Source organism: Chiloscyllium plagiosum, unplaced genomic scaffold (genome assembly GCF_037043375.1).
Source record: "Chiloscyllium plagiosum isolate Xiang-an unplaced genomic scaffold, Cpla_swu_hap1 HiC_scaffold_19, whole genome shotgun sequence".
In the NCBI taxonomy this organism is placed as follows: domain Eukaryota; kingdom Metazoa; phylum Chordata; class Chondrichthyes; order Orectolobiformes; family Hemiscylliidae; genus Chiloscyllium; species Chiloscyllium plagiosum.
In genome coordinates, this window is record NW_028270157.1 from 30,169,196 (window position 1) to 30,191,163 (window position 21,968).

A 21,968-nucleotide genomic window follows, 5' to 3' on the forward strand; every position below is an offset into this window, starting at 1 on the left:
GGCATAGGTTTAACGTGAAAGGGGAAAGATTTTAAAGTGACCTGCATGGCAATGTTTTCTCGCAGAGGCTTGTATTAAATGAACTGCCAGAGGAAGTGGTGGAGGTTGACACAATTACAACATTTAAAAGGCATATGGATGAGTGCATGAATTTGAAGAGTTTTGAAAGATAGAGGCCAAATGCTGTTAAAATAGGGATAGACCAATTTAGGATATCTGTCCGGCATGGATGAGTTGGCCGAAGGGTCTGTTTCCAAGTTGTATGACTCTGATTAAATAAAAGCAGGATAAATCAAGGGGCAGCAGTGGATGTAATATGTTTGAAGTTTCAGAAAACACCACACATGAGGCTATTTAATAAAATACGAGCTGTCTGTGTTTAAGGTATTAGGTGGGTAGAGGATTGACTAAATGATAGAAGATAGAAAATTGGGATATGGGGTGCATTTTCAGGCTGGCAACTAGTGATGTCCTACAGAGTTCTGTGGACTGAATTATTTGCAATATGTATTAATGACTTGGATGAGGAAAGTGAATACTGTAGTCAAGTTTGTGGATGACAAAAATAAATAGAAAGGAAGTGGTGAGGATGACAGAGTCTGTCGAGGGATAGAGACAGATAAAGTGAGTGGGCAGTATTTGGCAGATGGAAAATAATGTGGGGAATAAATGTTTCAGCTGCAATTGTTCCAAGTGCAGTGAAGGTGATTCAGCTTGGTTCTATTCCTGGAGGATGCTGTATTGAGTGTGAAGTTATGTAACATTGACCTTTTCTAACCTAAAAAATTGCTTGCCTAGAGCTTCTTAAGATTGTTTGATTTCTGCAGAGTATTCTGAAGGACATTGTGGTTGCTGTCTTCCAGGATAAATTGTAAACTACTGTTGATGCATTGCCACTGCAACGCATTTTAATAATAGGTTTTTCCCCATACATTTCCATGTTTTGACACCCATCCTAACAGTTAGTAAGGCAAGTCTTCCTTTTAGATGGTTTTGTGTTGAACCACAACTGGCAGTAAACACAGCTTTGTTTCCTGAATTTCTCTTGACATTAAGGGAAGTAACCGCATTACAAATTTGTAAAAATGAAAGTTTTCAGGCCTGCTGTCAGATCAAAATGCTTGTTCATGCAAGGTTAATACAGCAGTCAAGCAATGCGTGTGTCTGTATAATTGACCAGAGTGGCATAGCCCTTGTACTAAGATGAATATGAATTTTGCACAGTTGGTAATGGTGGCTTCTAAACTAAAGACAAGCGCAGTGGTAAAAGGGGAAGAAAATGTAAGAAAAAGTAGTTGCCTCCAATTGTTCTTATGGATCCTTATGCAACAGGTTTGTTATTTTATTTGCTCTGCATTGAATCTACATTGTTTCACCCTCTTTGCACCAGTTTGGGGAAGGAAATCAGGTTAGAAATAGAAAGACTTGAGTTTCGGCAGTTGCCACTAGTGTATCCTAATCACATCTTTCTCCTTTGGAATGTTAGACCAGTAATAAAAACTTTAAATTTCCTATAAATGTTATAAATTGAGCAAATTTAGGATAACAATAGAAAAAGTATGCTCTGTAGTCTCCTGTAAGAAAATCTTAGTACAGCTCACGTTGTTTAAATTCCTGATTTCTAAAATGAAAGTTGAACCAGTTAGAACTACTTTGAGTGCATAGTTACCAATTTCAATTTATACAAAAGGTGAATATTTTATCTTAAAATTACCTTTCAATTTATAACTGTTGCAACTTTGAAATTCAAAATAGCAGTCCAAAATAATCGATTAACATCTTTTTTGGAAAATTGTCCCTGCAAACGCTTGATTCTTGAAGCTGCTTGGAAACATGAACCTGAATTATTTGATTTACTTTTATGTTTGTAAAATCTCTCTGCCATCTGACCAGTAATGTTGCAATTCTGGTACTTCATCTGGAGGAGCACGTGTGTTAGACTGTGAGACTTACTGGCACCACAAGAACCTACTCGAGAATTTTGCAGTCACCCTTCATCCTAAGAAATGCTGTATCTTTCTGTTTTGTGTTTTTAAAATTTTTTTTACGGGGTATTGAGAAAGGAAATGTCACAAATCTTGTAGAAAAGTGCATACTTTCGCAAGGTTAGTTAGCTGTTGCTAAAATGTCTGCATAATTTTATTGTTCATTTTATATTTGTGAGAATGAATTTTTAATCGTTGATGCTATGCATCTCATTGCTGTATTAAATCTATAATTTTGTAGGTGGAAGGGCTAGAAGTCCGACTCCAGATTCTGCATCGCTAAATCTACTGCATTGACGAACAGGGCCTGAGACTTGTAAGTTACTAAGCCACATGATAAAATAAGTGGTTGTCTTCTAAATATGAACTGCCAGAATTTCCATAAGCAGAATCAAATTATACTTATGAACATCTAATGCATAAAACCATGCTAATTCACACTTCATTTATAGAGGTATATTGAGCTGTTGACTAGATAAAGTTTAGAAGGCAGTTTGAACCATCTAGTCAAAATACATTATAGGTGCCGGGGAATATAAAAGATAATATTGTTGTAGTGCAGTTTTTTGTTCTATAACAAAATTTTCCTGCTAATGACAACCCAGACCCATCTGTCATTGAAACATATGTGAAAAAGACAGCTTGGAAAATGATTTTGGAAACTGATCATCTGCAGTAGGAAATTGAACCCTCATGGAAGTTGTCAGAATTTTACTTCAGAATTTAAAATTTAAGTGTGACTGACTTTCTGCAACTATCCTTTGCTAATGGAACATTACTGTTTAGCCAGTGCAACCTCATTTTTCATTTGGGCTCAATGGTAAAATCAGTGGTTCTTCAGATAGAATGGCAGCTTTTAGTTTTCTTTTTGATTAGTGTGATATATTGTAATACTGAATGCCAGAAATACGTTTGATTTTGCAAATACCGGTTACTGACTGAACTACAGAGATAACTACCGTAGATATCAAATTAAATAGAAGGCAAGAGCATAATGGCAAGGTTGCTAGGCTAATAATCCAGAACCCCAGGCTAATATTTTTGAATTCCAGCATGGCAGATGGTGATGTTTGAATTCACAAAATTGGAATTAAAAGTGTTAGACTCGTGACAACCATGTAACCACTGTTAATTGTTGTTAAAAAATAAACACACCTGCTTCGCTAAAGGCCATATGAGGAAAGGAAATCTGCCATCCTTGCCTGGTCTGCCTTAGGTGGAACTGCAGACCCAAAGCAAGGTGGTTGACTCTTAACTGACTTCTCTGCAATTAGGGATGGGCAATAGATGCTGGTCTAGACAGTGGCACCCACATCCCATGAACAAATAAAAGAAAAAAAATTGCAATTGTCAGCATCTGAAAAGGAAGTTTGAATTGTAGCCTGAAATGTTTTACTAGGGGTTCTTGGCCACTTCCCCTCCACTCCAAATCCTACTATGTATTTTCAGGATCTGTTGCTAGTTACTTCTTCCAGGACTTGCACTTGTGGTACTGCTGAGGGTAGTGTTTGTCTGCCACCTTTTGCACCATCCAATCAGGAAAGCACTTCTTCGCATGCAGGACAGAGCAACCTAATATTCATTTGTGGGATTTGGGTGTCACTGGCAAAGCCCATATTTATTGGCCATCCCTAATTATTTAGAGAATGTGGTGAAAGTTATGTCTTTGAACTGCTGCAGTTCAGGAAGAACATGTTTCCCTGGTGCTCTAAGAGTGGGAGTTCCAAGATTTTGACCCAACAACAGTGACACTGGTGATCTACAAGTCATAATCATTGGTAACCTTAAAAGGGCATGATTTCTAATTCATTTGCTCTTCTGATTGGTGGAAGTTTGGGTTGGTGAACAGCTGTTGAAGAAGTCTTAGTGAATTGCTGTAGTGTATTTTGTAGATGGTACACCATAAAGCATTTGGACAACAGTAGTGAAGGATGTGAATGGTTACGGTTATGTCAGTCATGCAGGCTGCTTTGTTCTGGTTTTTGAAAAAAAATCCTCTACTGTCTTTGGAGCTGTAGTCAAGTGGTGAATATTGCATCAAGCTTGTAACTTATTCCTTGTAGGTGATGGGAAAGCTTTAGGGAGGCAGAAGATGAGTCACTTGCTGCAGAATTTAGTGTGCCAAATAGTTCTGTTGAAGTCAACTAAACTGAATTGCAGTTGGAGTGAACAACAGGTGACTGCTGTGATATTACCTGCATCTATCATCACCCATATCCAATTCACCATTGTGGACTTCAGTATTGTGCAGCAGAGCACCTGATATTGTAATTTGATAGTGATGATTTAAATCCCTGTTTCTGTGTTTTCATTTACCCATGTATTAGATTAAACAAAAGTGACACAAGCTCAAATTTCACAGGGCTGAGTACTGTAATGGGACACTACCATTGGTGAATTTGAACCGTTTCTAGGCCTTTGTGACTGGCAATTTACATCTTTGTAGGTGTAAAGTTCCAATGGTGAATTACGAAAAAAAACTTCCCTCCCACCATATTTTAGTAAAAACTCCACTTTTTTTTAAGGGGTGAGGGAAGAAAGAAATGTTTTCTATCTCTCCTCTTTCACAACCAGCCAAGCTCCCCACTAAAGAAAAAGAAATAGGAGGATTTTTCCGCATTGGGTCGGGCGGGGAGGGGGGGGGTGAGGAGAAAGTGAGGATGACTTTGTTTGCCGACTAATGATATATGCCAGGAATTACTGTTAGTAATCAGAGTTTGAACCCTTTATAGTACATGTAATGAAGTATAAAATGTAAAGCTCCATATTTAGTGCCTAATAGAGCAAGTTGGGACTTGAATTATGTTTATGTTAGGAAATTTTTTTTGTGTTTTATGACTGATGGACCAGTTCTGTTTCACTATAATCTTCACCACTTATTTTTGATCCTACATAACTCGTGAGGAGGAAGGAAATTGCTGCATTTGAAATGTAATAATATGTAAGAACTATTTGGATGTTTTCCAGCCAAAATTCCTTTTTAATGTAGTAGAAAGCTGGAGTGTAATTCAGTATCCTGCTACACCCTTCTGTCAAGACAAGAAAAAAGCTGCAGATGCTGGAATCCAAAGTAGACAAGAAGGGAGCTGGAGAACACAGCAAGCCAGGCAGCAGCAGGAGGCGAAGAAGTCGATGTTTCGAGTATGACCTGAAAGAAGGGTTATGCCCAAAGCATCAACTTCTCCACCTCTAATGCTGCCAGGCTTGCTGTGTTTTTCCTGCCTCCTCATCTAAACCCTTCTATCGATTGTCAGAGTAATTTTCTGCTGTGCATGGCGTGGCTTTTATAGAATCCCTACAGTGCAGATCGAGGCCATTACTTATAGAGTTTGTACCAATCCTCCAAAGAGCATCTTGTCCTATCCTTGTAATGCCACGTTTACCATTGTTAACTCATATCGCCTGCACACCATGGAGAAATTTAGCATAACCAGTCCACCTAACCTGCACAACTTTAGACTGTGGGTCAAACCAGGGGAAACTCTCTGTCACACGGAGAGCGTGCAAGCTCTACACAGACATCGGCCCAAGGCTGGAATCCAACCAGGTCCTTGGTGCTGACGCAGCTGTGCTAGCCACTGTGCCATTATGTCACCCTATTTTTGGACCCAAAAAATTTATAACACAAGCATCGTAACAATACAAAACTTTCATTGTCTTTTAAGATTCTAAGGAATAAAATATAAAGATCCAAACTTTGACTTCTATTAGATTTATCTTAAGGGCAATTATTTTTGATGACTTTCTCTTTGAAATTAATTGCTGCTTCAGTTTTTTTTTTGCAAACTGCCCAGCATTTTAAAGTCAAACTTAAATCACTAGACTAGCATTGTACATTATTAACAACTTAAGACACATTGCTAGACTTGGGTACATGGAAGCAAAGTTGTCATATTTAAAATTCTGTGTATCTTCATCAGTTTTATTGTTTGCAACTTGGATGGCTGAAAGTTGCAAAGGGTGTTTGGGCAAACAGAGTCATAACCAACTTTTTAGACTGAAGAGCATGAGGGAATCAATCTTACTTATTGACATTCCTCAGATGTCTGCAGTTCGATGTCAACTTCAATTTCTTCAGATTTTTCTAAATTCTCCTCTTGTTAAGCAACCATACTTGCATGGCAAAAACTGTTTGAAATACTGCTGAGCCATAATACCCCATCTTCCAGTGATATACTTCTAGCAATGCATGGGAACGCCACCTGCAAATTCCCCTGAAAGCTACTCATCACCCATTCCTTCACTATGGGTCAAAAACCTGGAATTTCCTCACTAAAGGCATTGTGAGCCTACTTACAGCAGATGGACTGGAGCGTTTCAAGAACGCAGCTCTATACCTTTTCAAGGGCAACTAGGGTCAGGCAATAAGTGCTGGCTGACCAGTGATCCATGTCCCATAAGTGAATTTTTAAAATTCATTGTATCCAGGAAACTGGTAGAATTCAGTATTAGGCATTCCTAATAGTGACTCTTGAAAACCTTGATAACTCTGCTGTTAATTAGCAGACACTCAGTATTGATAGTATTTAGAAGGTGGACAGGATCCACATTCCTTAGAGCAGAAATTTCCAAGGTAGCTATCCATAATTATTAACTTTGTGTCTGGGGTCAATGCATTTGATTGTGACAATTTCTTCGAGTTATGGCGTGACTGATTTCATTTTTTGATGTATCTGGGACTTACGCTACAGAAATTACTTTTTTACAAAAAAATTTCATATAATCATTGAATCCCTACTGCACACAGACGCCATTCTGCCCATAGAGTCTGCACTACCCTTCCGAAGAGCATCCCACCCAACCGAGCATCTCCACCCTATCCCTAAAACCCCCATTATCAGTGGTTAGTCCACCTATCCTGAACATATCTGGATACTACAGGACAATTTAGCATGGCTAATCCACTTAACCTACACATCTTTGGACTGAATTTTTATGAGTTTTTATTTAAATTACCATTGTTTAAACGTTTCAAGGTGCCCCAATGTCACAGTATAAAAATGCTTAATTTTCATGTCAAGATTTTATGCTTCTGATTTTTTTTTGAGGTAGAATCCCGTATCTGCCACATTTTATTGATGGCTCACTGAGTGACACCGTACTCTCTCGCTAATCCATTTGATTAAAGCACATTTTTATACTTGGGGCTCAAATACAGATACATATGTTTTGAAAAATGGCATATCTTTTACATAAGAGTTGCTGTCACAGCTAAAATTACTTACTCTAACATTGTCAAACATATGCATCACATAATGAGCTTCATCCTTGTAAGAGGTTGGAGCAACTATGCTTAAATAATCTGGTCAGGTCAACCTCTGGTTACATTTGGTTCACCTGATGAAAATTGGAGGACTGAAATGTAATAATTATTCATTTGTTAATTAATTGGGACCATAAGATGTTGCAAAGTTAAAAAGTTTATAATGTAACTGTAATGATGTACATAAAATTTTGAGTACAAAACATAGCATGCAAAAGAGGGGCTAATTACCAGTACAACATTCTACAGATAGTGACTTAACATGTACACCTGACTGAGGAAGTGGTGGTAATGTTACAGAATCAATAGTCTAGAGTTCTGTCCAAATCTTACCATGGCAGCTGGTAGAATTTAAATTTAGTTTATAATTTTGGAATTGCAAACTAGTTTTAGTAGTAATGACCAGAAGGTTGTTGTTGAATGCCACCTTTGAAAACCATCTGCTACACTTGCGTCCTTTAGGGAAGGAAATCAGCCGTTTTATCATTTCCGCCCTACATTTGACTTCAGACACAGAGCTACATGATTGACACTTGAAAACTCTCTGAAATGGTTTGGCAAGTCATTTAGTTCAAGGATAGTGAGCGGTGGATGAGAAATGCTGTCATTTCCAGTGATACCTAAACCAAAAACAGAATTAAGTTTTAAAAATGAACACGCTCAGTTGATATTTCTACAAAGTTTATTTTACGCTGTTAGTTGATTAGATTAGATTAGATTCCGTACAGTGTGGAAACAGGCCCTTCAGTCCAACCAGTCCACACAGACCTCCGAAGAGCAACCCACCCAGACCGATTTCCCTCTGACTAAAACACCTAACACTGTGGGCAATTTAGCACGGCCAATTCACCTGCCCTGCACATCTTTGGACTGTGGGAGGAAAGCGGAGCACCTGGAGGAAACCCACGCAGACATGGGGAGAATGTGCAAACTCCAGATACTCCTTTGCAGGTCTGTTCATGTCCAATACAAAGAAAGATGGTTAGAACATAGAACATAGAACTGTACAGCACAGAACAGGCCCTTCAGCCCACGATGTTGTGCCGACCACTGATCCTCATGTATGCACCCTCAAATTTCTGTGACTATATGCATGTCCAGTAGTCTCTTAAATATCCCCAATGACCTTGCTTCCACAACTGCTGCTGGCAACGCATTCCATGCTCTCTCAACTCTGTAAAGAACCCGCCTCTGACATCCCCTCTATACTTTTCTCCAATCAGCATAAAACTATGACCCCTCGTGTTAGTCATTTCTGCCCTGGGAAATAGAGTCGATAGCCAGAGACTATCTACGCCTCTCATTATCTTGTATACCTCAATTTGGTCCCCTCTCCTCCTCCTTTTCTCCAATGAAAAAAGTCCGAGCTCAGTCAACCTCTCTTCATGAGGTAAGCCCTCCAGTCCAGGCAGCATCCTGGTAAATCTCCTCTGAACCCTCTCCAAAGCATCCACATCTTTCCTATAATAGGGCAACCAGAACTGGATGCAGTATTCCAAGTTTTATAGAGCTGCAACAAGATCTCACGACTCTTAAACTCAATCCCCCTGTTAATGAAAGCCAAACCACCATATGCTTTCTTAACAACCCTGTCCACTTGGGTGGCCATTTTAAGGGATCTATGTACCTGCACACCAAGATCCCTCTGTTCCTCCACACTGTCAAGAATCCTATCCTTAATCCTGTACTCAGCTTTCAAATTCGACCTTCCAAAATGCATCACCTCGCATTTATCCAGGTTGGACTCCATCTGCCACCTCTCAGCCCATCTCTGCATCCTGTCAATGTCCCACTGCAGCCTACAACAGTCCTGTATACTGTCAACGACACCTCCAACCTTTGTGTTGTCTGCAAACTTGCTGACCCATCCTTCAGTAAATAAAAATTACAAACAATAGAGGCCCAAGGATAGAGCCCTATGGAACACCACTCACCATGGACTTCCAGGCAGAATATTTTCCTTCTACTACCACTTGCTGTCTTCTGTTGGCCAGCCAATTCTGTATCCAGACAGCTAAGTTCCCCTGTATCCCATTCCTTCTGACCTTCTGAATGAGTCTATCATGGGGAACCTTATCAAATGCCTTGCTGAAGTCCATATACACCACATCTACAGCCTGACCCTCATCAACTTTTCTAGTCACATCCTCAAAGAATACGATAAGGTTTGTGAGGCATGACCTGCCCCTCTCAAAGCCGTGTTGACTGCATTTAATCAAGCCATGCTCTTCCAGATGGTTATAAATCCTATCCCTCAGAATCCTTTCTAACACCTTGCAGACGACAGACGTGAGACTGACTGGTCTGTAATTGCCGGCGATTTCCCTATTTCCTTTCTTGAAGAGAGGAATTACATTTGCCTCTCTGCAGTCCTCAGGTACGACTCCAGTGGAGAGGAAGGATGCAAAGATTTTCGCAAGTGGCGAAGCAATTGCATTTCTCGTTTCCCGAAGCAGCCGAGGTTAAATCTGGTCCGGGCCTGGCGACTTGTCAATCTTAATGTTCTTACAGTAATTTTTTTTGTGTGGAATGAAATCAAATGGGATGGAGTAAACTGATACTGCTGCCTGCATTATTCCTGCCTCGGTCCAAATATTCTCAGGCCACTTGCTGATTCCACTTAGTCTCAGTTCCCTAGGTGCAGCATAGGCCTGTGTATTTGATATCATTTCTACAAGTTAATTTAAATGCAATTAATATAGCTTTTACTGTAATATTGTACAGGTCCGTCAGTGTGAGCTAAAAACATTACATTCCTTGGAGATGTCATCAATCATCTGTGCTGCCTTGTTCTGTATGATTTAGATCAATAAGCATGCCGTTGGGGGCAATCGGTGCATCAGATGACTGCTGCTGATACTATTAGAAGCAAAATAATTTGGCTTGAGCAGTGATTTGAATGGTTGCCTGCAATGAAAAATGCCAACTATATAGATGCATGATAATTTGGGTAATCTTGGATTCAGCAAAACTTGTTGCCCAAACGATGGTTTGCACTGAGATTGACTAGCATAAATTTGAAATCAGACTATTGAAATTATAAAATATGTCTTTACATTGTTGTGCCTGTATATTTGCATTGTACCTTCCAAAGAAGTGTCTGTGTCCATCTGCCTGCGTGGTCACCTTCTTTGCTGATATTGCACTCTTGCATCTGGCAAACCTCAAGGATCTATCCTAAGCTCACTTCTATTTCTCAGCCATATACTCATCTTGACATGAGTTGAGCACATCATTAGTTTTCACAATTTACATTGATGTCATCAAGCTCTATCTTATCATCATCTCTTTTGACTTCATCACTAAGCATTACTGATGAAGGGCATATGCCCAAAACATCAGTTCTCCTGCTCCTCGGATGCTGCCTGACCTGCTGTGCTTTTTCAGTGCCACACTTTTCATCTCTGATCTCCAGCATTTGCAGTCCTCACTTTCTGTTCCATCACTAAACTGTCAGACTGCTGACCCAGGCTTGAATGTTCTTCTTTTGAAGTGTCATTGACATCCAACATACAGTATGTGCCTTAACCTCCCACCTGTCCTGGCTACAAAATCTGTATTGCCTGCTTGATCCCCTGTGCACAGTTACAAGGTACTGATGAGTAAAGCATACATTTATGGGTGAAAACACAGGCTGACAACTAACTTGACTGTAGTTTGCAATACAAGGGTTGCATAATACACTAGATATCTGTAAAAGCTTGATTCTTCGGACCGGAAAAATAGGGTGGAAGTATAGTCTTACATGCTTGGTTGACAAACAGACTTCAGCTTATGGAAATTTAATTTGTTCGTAAAGCCTATTTAGTTTGCAGTATGGTAGAACCCTAGATTTGGAAAACAAAAGACATGGAACAAAAGGTAATACTTGGCTTGACTGCAAATTGTCTACTTATGAAAATAGAACTTTCACGTTCCATTTTTAAAATGTTATGCTCTGTTAAATTTAACACTACTTTCAACATTAAAAGAATCTAATTTATAATTTTTGAAATTAGGTTTTCATTTTTAAACTACGTCTTGAGTCAAGGCATTCAGCCAAGTCTCCAGAATTGCTCGCTCAGCAATAAAATAAACTTCTTAGATTAGATTACTTGCAGTGTGGAAACAGGCCCTTCGGCCCAACAAGTCCACACCGACCCGCCGAAGTGCAAACTACCCATACCCCTACATTTACCCCTTCACCTAATACTACAGGCAATTTAGCATGGCCAGTTCACCTGGCCTGCACATCTTTGATTGTGGAAGGAAACTGGAGCACCCGGAGGAAACCCACGCAGACACGGGGAGAATGTGCAAACTCCACACAGTCAGTCACCTGAGGTGGGAATTGAACCCGGGTCTCTGGTGCTGTGAGACAGCAGTGCTAACCACCATGCCGCCCACTTCACTCTTGAAAGGTTGCCAGATAAATAACCGTATTTTAGCATCTATTGTTTTTTGGTTGTCAGAAATAAATTTCTATTTAAGTTCAGAAGTCACACCACACCATGTTATAGTCCAACAGGTTTATTAGAAATCAAGCTTGTGGAGTGCTGCTCCTTCAGGTCAGAAAGCTTGTGATTTCAAAATCTGTTAGGCTGTAACCTGGTGTGGTGTGACTTCTGACTTTGTCCACCACAGTCTGTTATCCCATTCCTCCCCCTCAGTCGAAGCAAAACGCTCAGAGACACAGTATGGCTTTACCTCCTTCATCTTTATTCCGGGCACTGGAGGGAGTGAGAACGATCGTCCATGTGCACAGAGACATGAGTTCTTGACCTTCTCTGTGGAACAACAGATTCCTAATGAATTAGCCATTTTACAGGGAGGAACATCCAGATAAGGCAACACCCATTTTAATTGGGTGACCATTGCAAGTAACGGGTGTCAGTAGTAAAGATTAAGCCATATGCTGTTACACAATGAATGTTCTTAACCTTAACTGGCTTCACATAATGAATACTTTTTGCCTTGTTAAACTGACCTTACATACTGAATGCTTCCCATATTGTTAAATAACTCTCCATAATGAATGCGTTTCCACCTTGTTGACCCATTACCCTTGCCACCAACACCTCATTGTTAACTGCAAGTTCTTATCTCATCGGAGTCATGTTCAGCTGAATCTCTTGTTTCATAAAACTCAAAACCTAATTATTTCCCTGTCTGCTCATAGCGTATACACATTCACGAGTCCAACTTCAGCACTTCTACATCATGTTTCTCAATTGTTCTTTGCCCCATATCTAATTTCAGAAACTTTTAAAAGCTTGCTGTCATACATGAAGTCATTTACATTTGTATTCCATAAAAGTCTCATTTCTAGAAATCAACGCAGTAAGAAATGTCAATGCATAATTCAGTCTAATATGACTACTGTGCTTGATACATCTTTTGTTGGGTTATTCAGAAGATTCTTTAATAAGCTATAATTAGTTCCATCTTAACAATGAGCAACATTCTCAGTAATTAGGGTGTGAGGATATTAATGCATTAACAGTGGGCTTTCTCAACTGAGCAGTTAATCATTACATTTTAATGCATTTTTTACAGTACATGCCACTTGTAGTTTAATATTCTGCTAAATTAGGCAAATGATCAATTTAAGGATATACAGATGCAACTAACATTTCTCAGAAGAGAGAATTTTTTGGACTAAAATTTGCTTTTCAAAGCAGGAACTTGTTATTTTATCTAAATTCATTAATCCAAGAATGCTAAAATGTTTCCATTATGATCTCTGTCTTTCTCATTTTTCTTTAAATCTATTTCCAAACCCACAAACACTTGCTCACTTTTCTTTCCATTTTTTTGGACTCACTGCATGTGTGGCATGAGTAATTTTATAATTTTGAGCTCACCATAGAAGTGCGAATTGTGGTTGCTATAAAAGAGTTGAAGCTTTTGGCACATGAGGTCTCACGTTGGAGATGTATTGCTATTTGCAAACTGGAAAAGTCTCAAAAGAAGGGTATGACAAGCTTGTTTCACTGCTATCCAGAAACCACAAATAGTATTGTAAGGGATGGTTCCAGAGCATTTGTCATAGGGATTCTAAATGTGTTCCTTTTGTTAAAAAGAAAAAGAAATAGTTCGAATGTTGCATTGACATCAAAGCAGCATTTAACTGAGTATGGTATCGAGAAACCCTAACAAAACTGAGTGAGGGAGAATCCCAGGCCAAGTTCTGCACTGATTGGAATTATACCCAGCATAAAGGAAGATGGCTGTGGCTATTGGAGATGAATCATCGGAGTGCCAGCACATTGCAGAAGGAGTTAATCTGTATCCTGTCATATGCTCAACCATCATTAAGGTCAGTGGTGAGATTTTCAATAACTGCACATCAAGACCTGGACAATATTCAGGCTTAGGTTGGTATGTGGCACAAATATTATTTCCTGCTTAAGTGCCAGGCTATGACCATCTGCAGTAAAAGGAATCTAGCCATTTCCCCATAATAATCAATGACATTTACCAATGCTGAACTGCTACTGTCAACATCTTGCAGATTACCATTAACCAGTAATTGAACTTGATGAGCCATATATAGAAAGTTGGATTATCCGAAGGAGATCTCGCGGTCCCGACGAAAACATTACATCAAAGACGTGTGTCCAACACTGGAAGCTTTTTCTTAGTGATTAAAAGTGCTGCCAACATTACATCAAAGACGTGTGTCCAACACTGGAAGCTTTTTCTTAGTGATTAAAAGTGCTGCCGAGAACAGTCCTGGACTGATGGGAGTGTAGGCACTGTCTCTAAATGAGTGACCTCCCACCTTTCTCGCTCTCTCTCTCTCTCTCTCTCTCTCTCTCACGCTCGCTCTCTCTCACGCTCGCTGTCTCAGTGTCTCTTGCTCTCTCTGTCTCGCGCGCGCTCCTTCGCGTTCCCCCCCTTGCTCTCTCCCCCCCCCCCCCCCCCCCGTGCGCTCCTCTTCTCCCCCCCCCCCCCGCGCTCTCAGGTGGGGGGTGGGGGGGTGGGGGGCGGGGGGGATTGGATGCGGTTGGGGTGGGGACAGTGTTAGACACTTAGGGGGAGGTTGGGAGCAGTTGGGGGCCGGGTTGGATGGAGTTGGGGGCGAGGTGCGGTCTTGGACAGGGTTGGGGGCTGGGATGGATGGGGTTGGGGGGGCAGGCGGGAGGGCGATGTTGGACGGGGTTGGGGGGGCAGGCGGGGGAGTGGGCGGTGTTGGACAGCGTTGGGGAGACCGGGCCAAGGCTTTCATGCGGTGTGCTGCTGCCTAGCCTCCTGAACGCGGAGCAGACTTAATAGAAAACTCCGAGCCCCAGAGGGAAAGCATTTAATCGATTAACCGAATAATCAATTAACTGAACAAAATAGGGCCCACCCATCTCGTTTGGATAATTGAGGTTCCCCTAAAAATACTGTGGCTAAAAGAGCAGGCGTGGAATTCTGCAGTAATTCTTGCTACCTCACTCCCAAAGCTTGTCCATCAACTACAAGGTACAAAACAGAAATGCAATGATACTCTGTTCTTGCCTGGTGAGTGTAACTCCAACAATACTCAACGTTTGACACCAGCTGGAACAAAATCTGCTTGATTGATTTCCTATCCACCCCTAAAACATTTGCTCTCTCCACCAGTGTTGCAGAATAGCAGCAGTAAGTATCATGTACAAGATGCATTGCAGAAACTCACTAAGGCACTTTCAAGAGCATCTTCCAAATCCGCGACCTGTACCACCTCAAAGGAGAGGGCAGCAGATGCGTTGGAACACAACCACCTACAAATTCCCCTTCAAGCCACACCATCCTGAGTTGTTACTACATCACCGTTCCATCACTGTCACTGGCTTTATTTGTTTTCTTTTATCTTCCTTCCTGACAGCACTGTGGTTGTACATATACCCCATGGACTGATACAATCCTTGAAAGCAGCTTAGAACCACTTTCTCTAGGTATCTGGAGATGGGGAATAAATGCTGGTCTAGCCACCAATGTGCACATTCACTGAATTGGTGAGAATAAATTTGATTAATAAAGGTTTAGACCCATCACTTTTTGTGATTACTGAATACATTTCTTCAACTAAAATCACCCTAAGGGATTCATGCAAGATAAAAAAAAAAATTCCAGTGAAATGCTGCTCAGGCGAGGGAAGAAAGTCCTCTTGAGAACTGACAAAAGGCGAGGCCCAATGTGATAAATTAAAGGAGATAGAATTTTCATTCTTACTGGGGTGCAGTATTCCTCAATTGTTAAACAACGTTTTGATATGGTCAACAATTGTCTAATTCCAGTTCTCCAGCTCAGTGAAAATACCCTTATTTGGTCCTACTCTTGATCCACTCATTTGTAGCCGTAGCACCTTCAGTCATGGCTTGTCTTCCTGCCTATGACTGTTACCTCCAGAATCTAGCAAGGGTATCTCCTTGGTCAACTCAACATCTCTGATGATCATTGTCAAAAGCATCTGTACACATTGGATCCAGTGCAACATTTATACACATGTCCATATTTGTTGACCCTTCTGCCTGTATTGTCAGATTGCCAACCCAGTATCCCATACTGGATGAGGTGCAGTTTCTTCTAGTTCATTGTTGGGAAGAATGAAACTGTTTTCCTTCACTCCACTGGAATGGTAATACCATTACCAGTGGTTTCACCTCTCTTGAACTATTGTCAATGTTAATCAGGCTGTTGACATCTTGTCATGATACTTGATCTGAAGTTGAGCCTCTCATCCAATAAATCCTCTACCACTAAAGATCACGTCATCTTCCTCTGTGCCATTAGCTGCTTTAACCCATCTTGAATTAAATTGAACAGATGCCCAACGTGATATTTACCAAGGTTGCTCCAAAAAGTGTAAGTTGTGCTGGTTGACCTTTTAATAACTCACTTGAACTCAAGATGATTGCTGTGGATCAGATAAAAGTTCATGACATTCGAATAAGTTCAAACTGATAAATTTGTTCAATTAACTTGATATGTGTTTCAGGAAAATTCTTGGGAGGGATCGTAAGAAATGTTTTGTGTAACCACCTTGATGGGTGTTTCCAAAGGTTGTACAAAGTGATTTCTTGAAGATGATATCTGATTTTTTGTTTGAGGTCCTTAGTGGGTTGTTGCGTAAAGATAGCTGATCAACATTGTATTTTTGGATTATCAAAAGCTTTTGACAAAGTGCAAAACATGTAAGAAATGTTTTCATTATATAAGAAATTGTATTCTAAGGAAAGTATTGTCTAATAGAAACTGTCTAACAGCTACAGTTATGTATATTGCAACATAATGTTAGGCATATGTTAAATGTAGCCTTAAGCACAAGTTGGATATCTTGTCTATGCATGTTGTATTCTACACTTGTAATTTGAGTATATGGTTGTCTTATTCTTTCTAAAAAAGTTTAGAGATACACTGGAACTGAAATCTGATTCGTCAGCATAGGCCTAATTGGGCACAAAGGGATCTGGAGGAAACAGACAAACAAATCACTAAAAATGATAAATGTTATTAATGCCATAAAACCAAAATATTGTAGTTCTATTCCAAATTAATAGATTGGATAAGTGTAACTAAATTTCCATAAAGATTTGGATACATTGTGTTTTATAATATTGAGAATAGTTTTGGTCACCTAATTATGTCACAAAGAATTAGAGGCACAGGCAAGAAATAAAAAAAATGTACAAGGATAATACCAGAATTGAGAGGTTGTATAATCAGCAAAGATTGAACTATAAATTGAATTCTAAAGGAGAGACCGTTAGTGATCTGATCAAAACCTTAAAGATTATGAAAGCATTTAATGCAGCAGCCATAGAGAAGTAGCTTCATTTGTGGAAGAGACCAAAAGTGGTAATAAATCCTGTAAGGCATTCAGGTGACACATTTTTCCTTCTCGGAATGACTATAATGTGGAACTTTCAAACACAGAGTTGAAGTGATAGCACTACGTATGGAGGTAGGAATAGAGTCATAGAGATGTACAGCACAGAAACATACCCTTCGGTCCAACTTGTCGTTGCCGACTAGATATCCCAACCTAATCTAGTCCCACCTGCCAGCACCTGGCCCATATCCCTCCAAGCCCTTTCTATTCATATACCCATCTAGATGATTTTTAAATGTTGCAATTGTACTAGCCTCCATCACTTCCCCTGGCAGCCCATTCCATACCCATACCACCCTCTGCATGAAAGCGTTGCTCCTTAGATCTCTCTCATATCTTTCCCCTCTCACCCTAAGCCTATGCCTTCTAGTTCTGGACTCCTCCACTCCAGGGAAACGACTTTGTTTATTTATCCTATCCATGCCCCTCATGATTTTCTAAACCTCTTTAAGGTCACGCTCCGATGCCCCAGGAACAACAGCCCCAGCCTATTCAACCTATTCCTATAACTCAAATCCTCCAACCCTGGCAACATCCTTGTCAATCTTCTCTGAACCCTTTCAAGTTTTACAACATCCTTCTGATAGGAAGGAGACCAGAATTGCATGCAATATTCCAAAATTGGCCACAACACGACTTCCCAACTTCTGTACTCAATACCTTTACCAATAAAGGAAAGCATTCCAAAAGTCACCTTCATTATCCTATTTACCGGCGACTCCACTTTGAAGGAGCTATGAACTGCACTCCAATGTCTCTTTGTTCAGCAACACTCTGTAGGACCTTACCATTAAGCATACAAGCTGCTAAGATTTGCTTTCCCAAAATGCAACACCTTGCATTTATCTAAATTAAAGTTCATCTGCCATTCCTCAGCCAATTGGCCCATCTAATCAAGATCCTGTTGTAATCTGAGGTAACCTTTTTTGCTGTCCACTATAGCTCCAATTTTGGTGTCATCTGCAAACTTACTAACTATACCTATTGTGCTCACATCCAAATCATTTATATAAATGGCGAAAAGTAGTGGACACAGCACCGATCCTTGTGGCACTCCACCGGTCACAGGCCTCCAGTCTGAAAAACAACCCTCCACCACCACCCTCTGTCTTCTACCTTTGAACCAGTTCTATATCCAAATGGCTAGCTCTTCCTGTATTCTGAGAGATCTAACCTTGCTAATCAGTCTCCCATGGGGAACCTTGTCAAATGCCTTACTGAAGTCCATATAGATCACATCTACTGCTCTGCCCTCATCAATCTTCTTTGTTACTTCTTCAAAAAACTCAATCAAGTTTGTGAGACATGATCTCCCACAAATAAAGCCATGTTGACTATCCCTAATCAGTCCTTGCCTTTCCAAATACATGTACATCCAGTCCCTCAGGATTCCCTCCAACAACTTGCCCACCACTTACGTCAGCCTCACTGGTCTATAGTTCCCTGGCTTGTCCTTACCACCCTTCTTAAACAGTGGCACCATGTTAGCAACTTCCAGTCTTCTGGCACTTCACCTGTGAGTATTAATGATACAAATATCTCCACAAGGAGCCCAACAATCATTTTTCTAACTTCCCACAGAGTTCTAGGGTACACCAATAGATTAATTAAAATCAAAATACTGTGGTTATGGAAATCTGCAATAAAAATAGTGCTGGAGAAACTCAAGTCTGGCAGCTTCTGTGAAAAGAGAAACAAAATTAACATTCCAGTTCAGTATGAATATTCTTCGAGAGTTCAACTAGATTCAGAATATTAGCCGTGTACTCTCTGCAGATGCTGTCATCCATCCTGAGCTTCTGTTGCAATTTCTACAGAAATTGTATTATGCTGCTCTGAATAGATGTTTTTGAGAAGGCTTGTGTACCACTTTTACAAACCTGTTGGCTTGAACAGCATGCTTCTGTGCTATGGTTCAGTGTAATCTTTGTAACACTGTAGCAGGTTTTACTTTATTCTGAAATTAGCATGTAATTTTTCTTTGCAGCAACATTTTATCTAACAATCGTGAAACTTATTTTGATGCAGCTGATAACTGTACACACAGAAAACGCTTCACAATGCGCGAATATAAGTTGGTGGTCCTCGGTTCAGGTGGAGTTGGGAAGTCAGCTTTGGTGAGTCAAAGCATTGAAGTGAAATATTTATGTCTATCTCCAGTTTCCTTTCAACCATCATTATATGGGTCCATTGTTGCTGGCAGTCCTTGTATTTAACTCCAGTGGCTATGTGTAAATCAAACTCTAATTGGTTAATTAATCATGGACCTCCCTCGTTGTTTCTTATTGAGAGGTGATTCTGACATGTGCACACGTTTGTTTGGAAAAGATACAGTAACAATTATAGTAGTGTTGATCATTTTCAGGAGAATAGACAGGCTTGTGAAACGGGCATATAGGTATCAGATGAAAATTGAAACCAAAAGGTGTGCCACGATATACTTTGATAGGAAAAATGAGGAAAGGGTACAGTTCATTTAGGGTATATGTGCACAAATACCCGAGGTGGCAGAGTGCATTGAGAGGTTAAGCGGTAGCGAATGGTTACTAGGCATCTTGGTTCAAGGACTTTACAAGTTGATACAGCGCAGAGTACTAAAACAGGATACTATGGTGAATTTTGGTTTGGCCTCAATTGGATTATTGTGTGCAATTTTAGTCGTCATGCTGTAAGAATGAACCAAAGGAATTTTAGAGGGTGCAGAAACGCTTTGAGAATACTTCCAGGAGTGAAACACAAGTTACGTGGAAAGATTGGTGAAGATGAGACTGTTCTCCTTGGTGAAGACAAGATTGACAGTAAATTTGATAAAAGTGTGCTAAACCATTAAGAATCTGGGCAGGGTAAATAGGAGAACTGTTCTTCTTGGCAGAAAGCTTGAGAACCAGGATGGGTTTTTTTTCTGATTAGTTAAAGAATAAGAGACAGCATAATAACCTTTTGAGTAGGGTCCAGAATGCACTGCCTATGAGGTGGTGGTGCAGGCGCATTCAGTTATAGCTTTTGAAAGACAATGTGATAATTATTTGAAGAGCAAACTACAGAGATAAAGTGGGAGGGTGAGACTAGTTAAGTTGCTGTTGTAGCAAGCCAGGCTGCATGACCTGCATCTAATGTTTTCACAATTCCATAACTCGACTTATCCTAAAGGTTGAACCTGGGACTATTCTTAGTTTGTAGGTCAGAGTAGCAGCATATAGTACTTTCATCGGAAAACATTTTTTTACCTTTTCCATTTTTCTTAAATGCTGGAATTAAAGCTGTAATTAAAGGTCATTATTGTATGTTATAACTTGACATTAATCTTCAAAGTTTGTGCGAAGATTTGTAGCTCGGGTGCTCGTTGTTGTGGTTCTGTTCGCCGAGCTGGAAGTTTTTGTTGCAAACGTTTCGTCCCCTGGCTAGGCGACATCATCAGTGCTTGGGAGCCTCCTGCGAAGCGCTTCTTTGATGTTTCCTCCGGTGTTTATAGTGGTCTGTCCCTGCCGCTTCCGGTTGTCAGTTTCAGCTGTCCGCTGTAGTGGTTGGTATATTGGGTCCAGGTCACCCAATATACCAACCACGACAGCGGACAGCTGAAACTGACAACCGGAAGCGGCAGGGACAGGCCACTATAAACACCGGAGGAAACATCAAAGAAGCGCTTCGCAGGAGGCTCCCAAGCACTAATGATGTCGCCTAGCCAGGGGACGAAACGTTTGCAACAAAAACTTCCAGCTTGACATTAATCTGTGAAGTGCGACTTCTGTATAATCATCTGTTTTCAATAGTAATGTTGAGTCAATTGCACTGTTTTGCAGACTGTACAATTTGTTCAAGGAATATTTGTTGAAAAGTATGATCCGACAATAGAGGATTCTTATAGAAAGGTGAGTTTATTATGAAGTCAAAAAGCTTAATGTCTCCAAAGCTAAAGCCAGGATAAAGTACTTCCATCACTTCCCAGGGCAGATAGTTCTCTGAAGATTTTCACCACACGCACGAGGCAGTCTTCTGAGCTGCACGGAATAGCTCTGTTGCAAATAAAACTTGATTAGTGATAAATGATTTGTCAAGAAGAAGAGAATGGTTCCTCAAGCGGATATAGTTAATAGCTGTGCTATTAATATTTATTTTTATGGATCAGTGTTCAACAAATCATATTGTACAGAATCCTTTATACCACAGCATTTTTCAAGCTTCTTTAAACTTTACAAGATTCTGTGAAGTAGAACATGTAATGCAGATTTGACATTTAAGATAACACTGATTTGTTTGATAATTAATTCAACATTATTTTCTATTTGATTCAATGTAGAAACAATTTGACTAATCCCTTTTGGTTCCAATAAATATTTTTTTTATGGCAGCAAGTTGAAGTCGATGGACAACAATGCATGCTCGAAATCCTGGATACAGCTGGAACGGTAAGATACAGTTACATAGAATATATGGAAAAGAGTGATCAGTTTGGAGTAACCAATCTCTGCTAGTTTTGAAATCGGTCTCCTCCCATTCCATCTGCCTCATCTTTGAGCATTTTGTTTCCTTGTTGTGGTTCTGTTCGCCGAGCTGGGAATTTGTGTTGCAGACGTTTCGTCTCCTGTCTAGGTGACATCCTCAGTGCTTGGGAGCCTCCTGTGAAGTGCTTCTGTGATGTTTCCTCCGGCATTTATAGTGATTTGTACCTGCCGCTTTCGGTTGTCAGTTCCAGCTCTCTGCTGCAGTGGCCGGTATATTGGGTCCAGGTCGATGTGCTTATTGATTGAATCTGTATTTTGTTTCCTTTTCTTGTGTACTCATTTGGTTTCCTTTTGAAAGCCACTTCATTCTTAGTCTCAGCCACTTTCAGTGGTAGCAAATTCCACATTTTACTGACTCTAAATGAAAATGTAGTTCC

General features: G+C 40.2%; 1 protein-coding gene across 3 annotated transcripts in view; it reads left to right on the forward strand.

Annotated features, from left to right (window-relative positions):
• The window catches only part of LOC122559705 (ras-related protein Rap-1b), a 71,361-nt gene that overhangs the window by 23,350 nt on the left and 26,043 nt on the right, over positions 1-21,968 (forward strand). The window contains exons 2-5 of one of the 3 annotated variants that reach the window (XM_043709624.2): positions 2,227-2,301; positions 19,077-19,206; positions 20,890-20,958; positions 21,439-21,495. In XM_043709624.2, coding sequence (XP_043565559.1) covers positions 19,150-19,206; positions 20,890-20,958; positions 21,439-21,495 — 183 coding nt within the window. In that variant the 5' untranslated portion in view covers positions 2,227-2,301; positions 19,077-19,149. The remainder of the gene's footprint in view (positions 1-2,226; positions 2,302-19,076; positions 19,207-20,889; positions 20,959-21,438; positions 21,496-21,968) is intronic. The other 2 variants (XM_043709623.2, XM_043709625.2) reach the window with 2 other exon arrangements.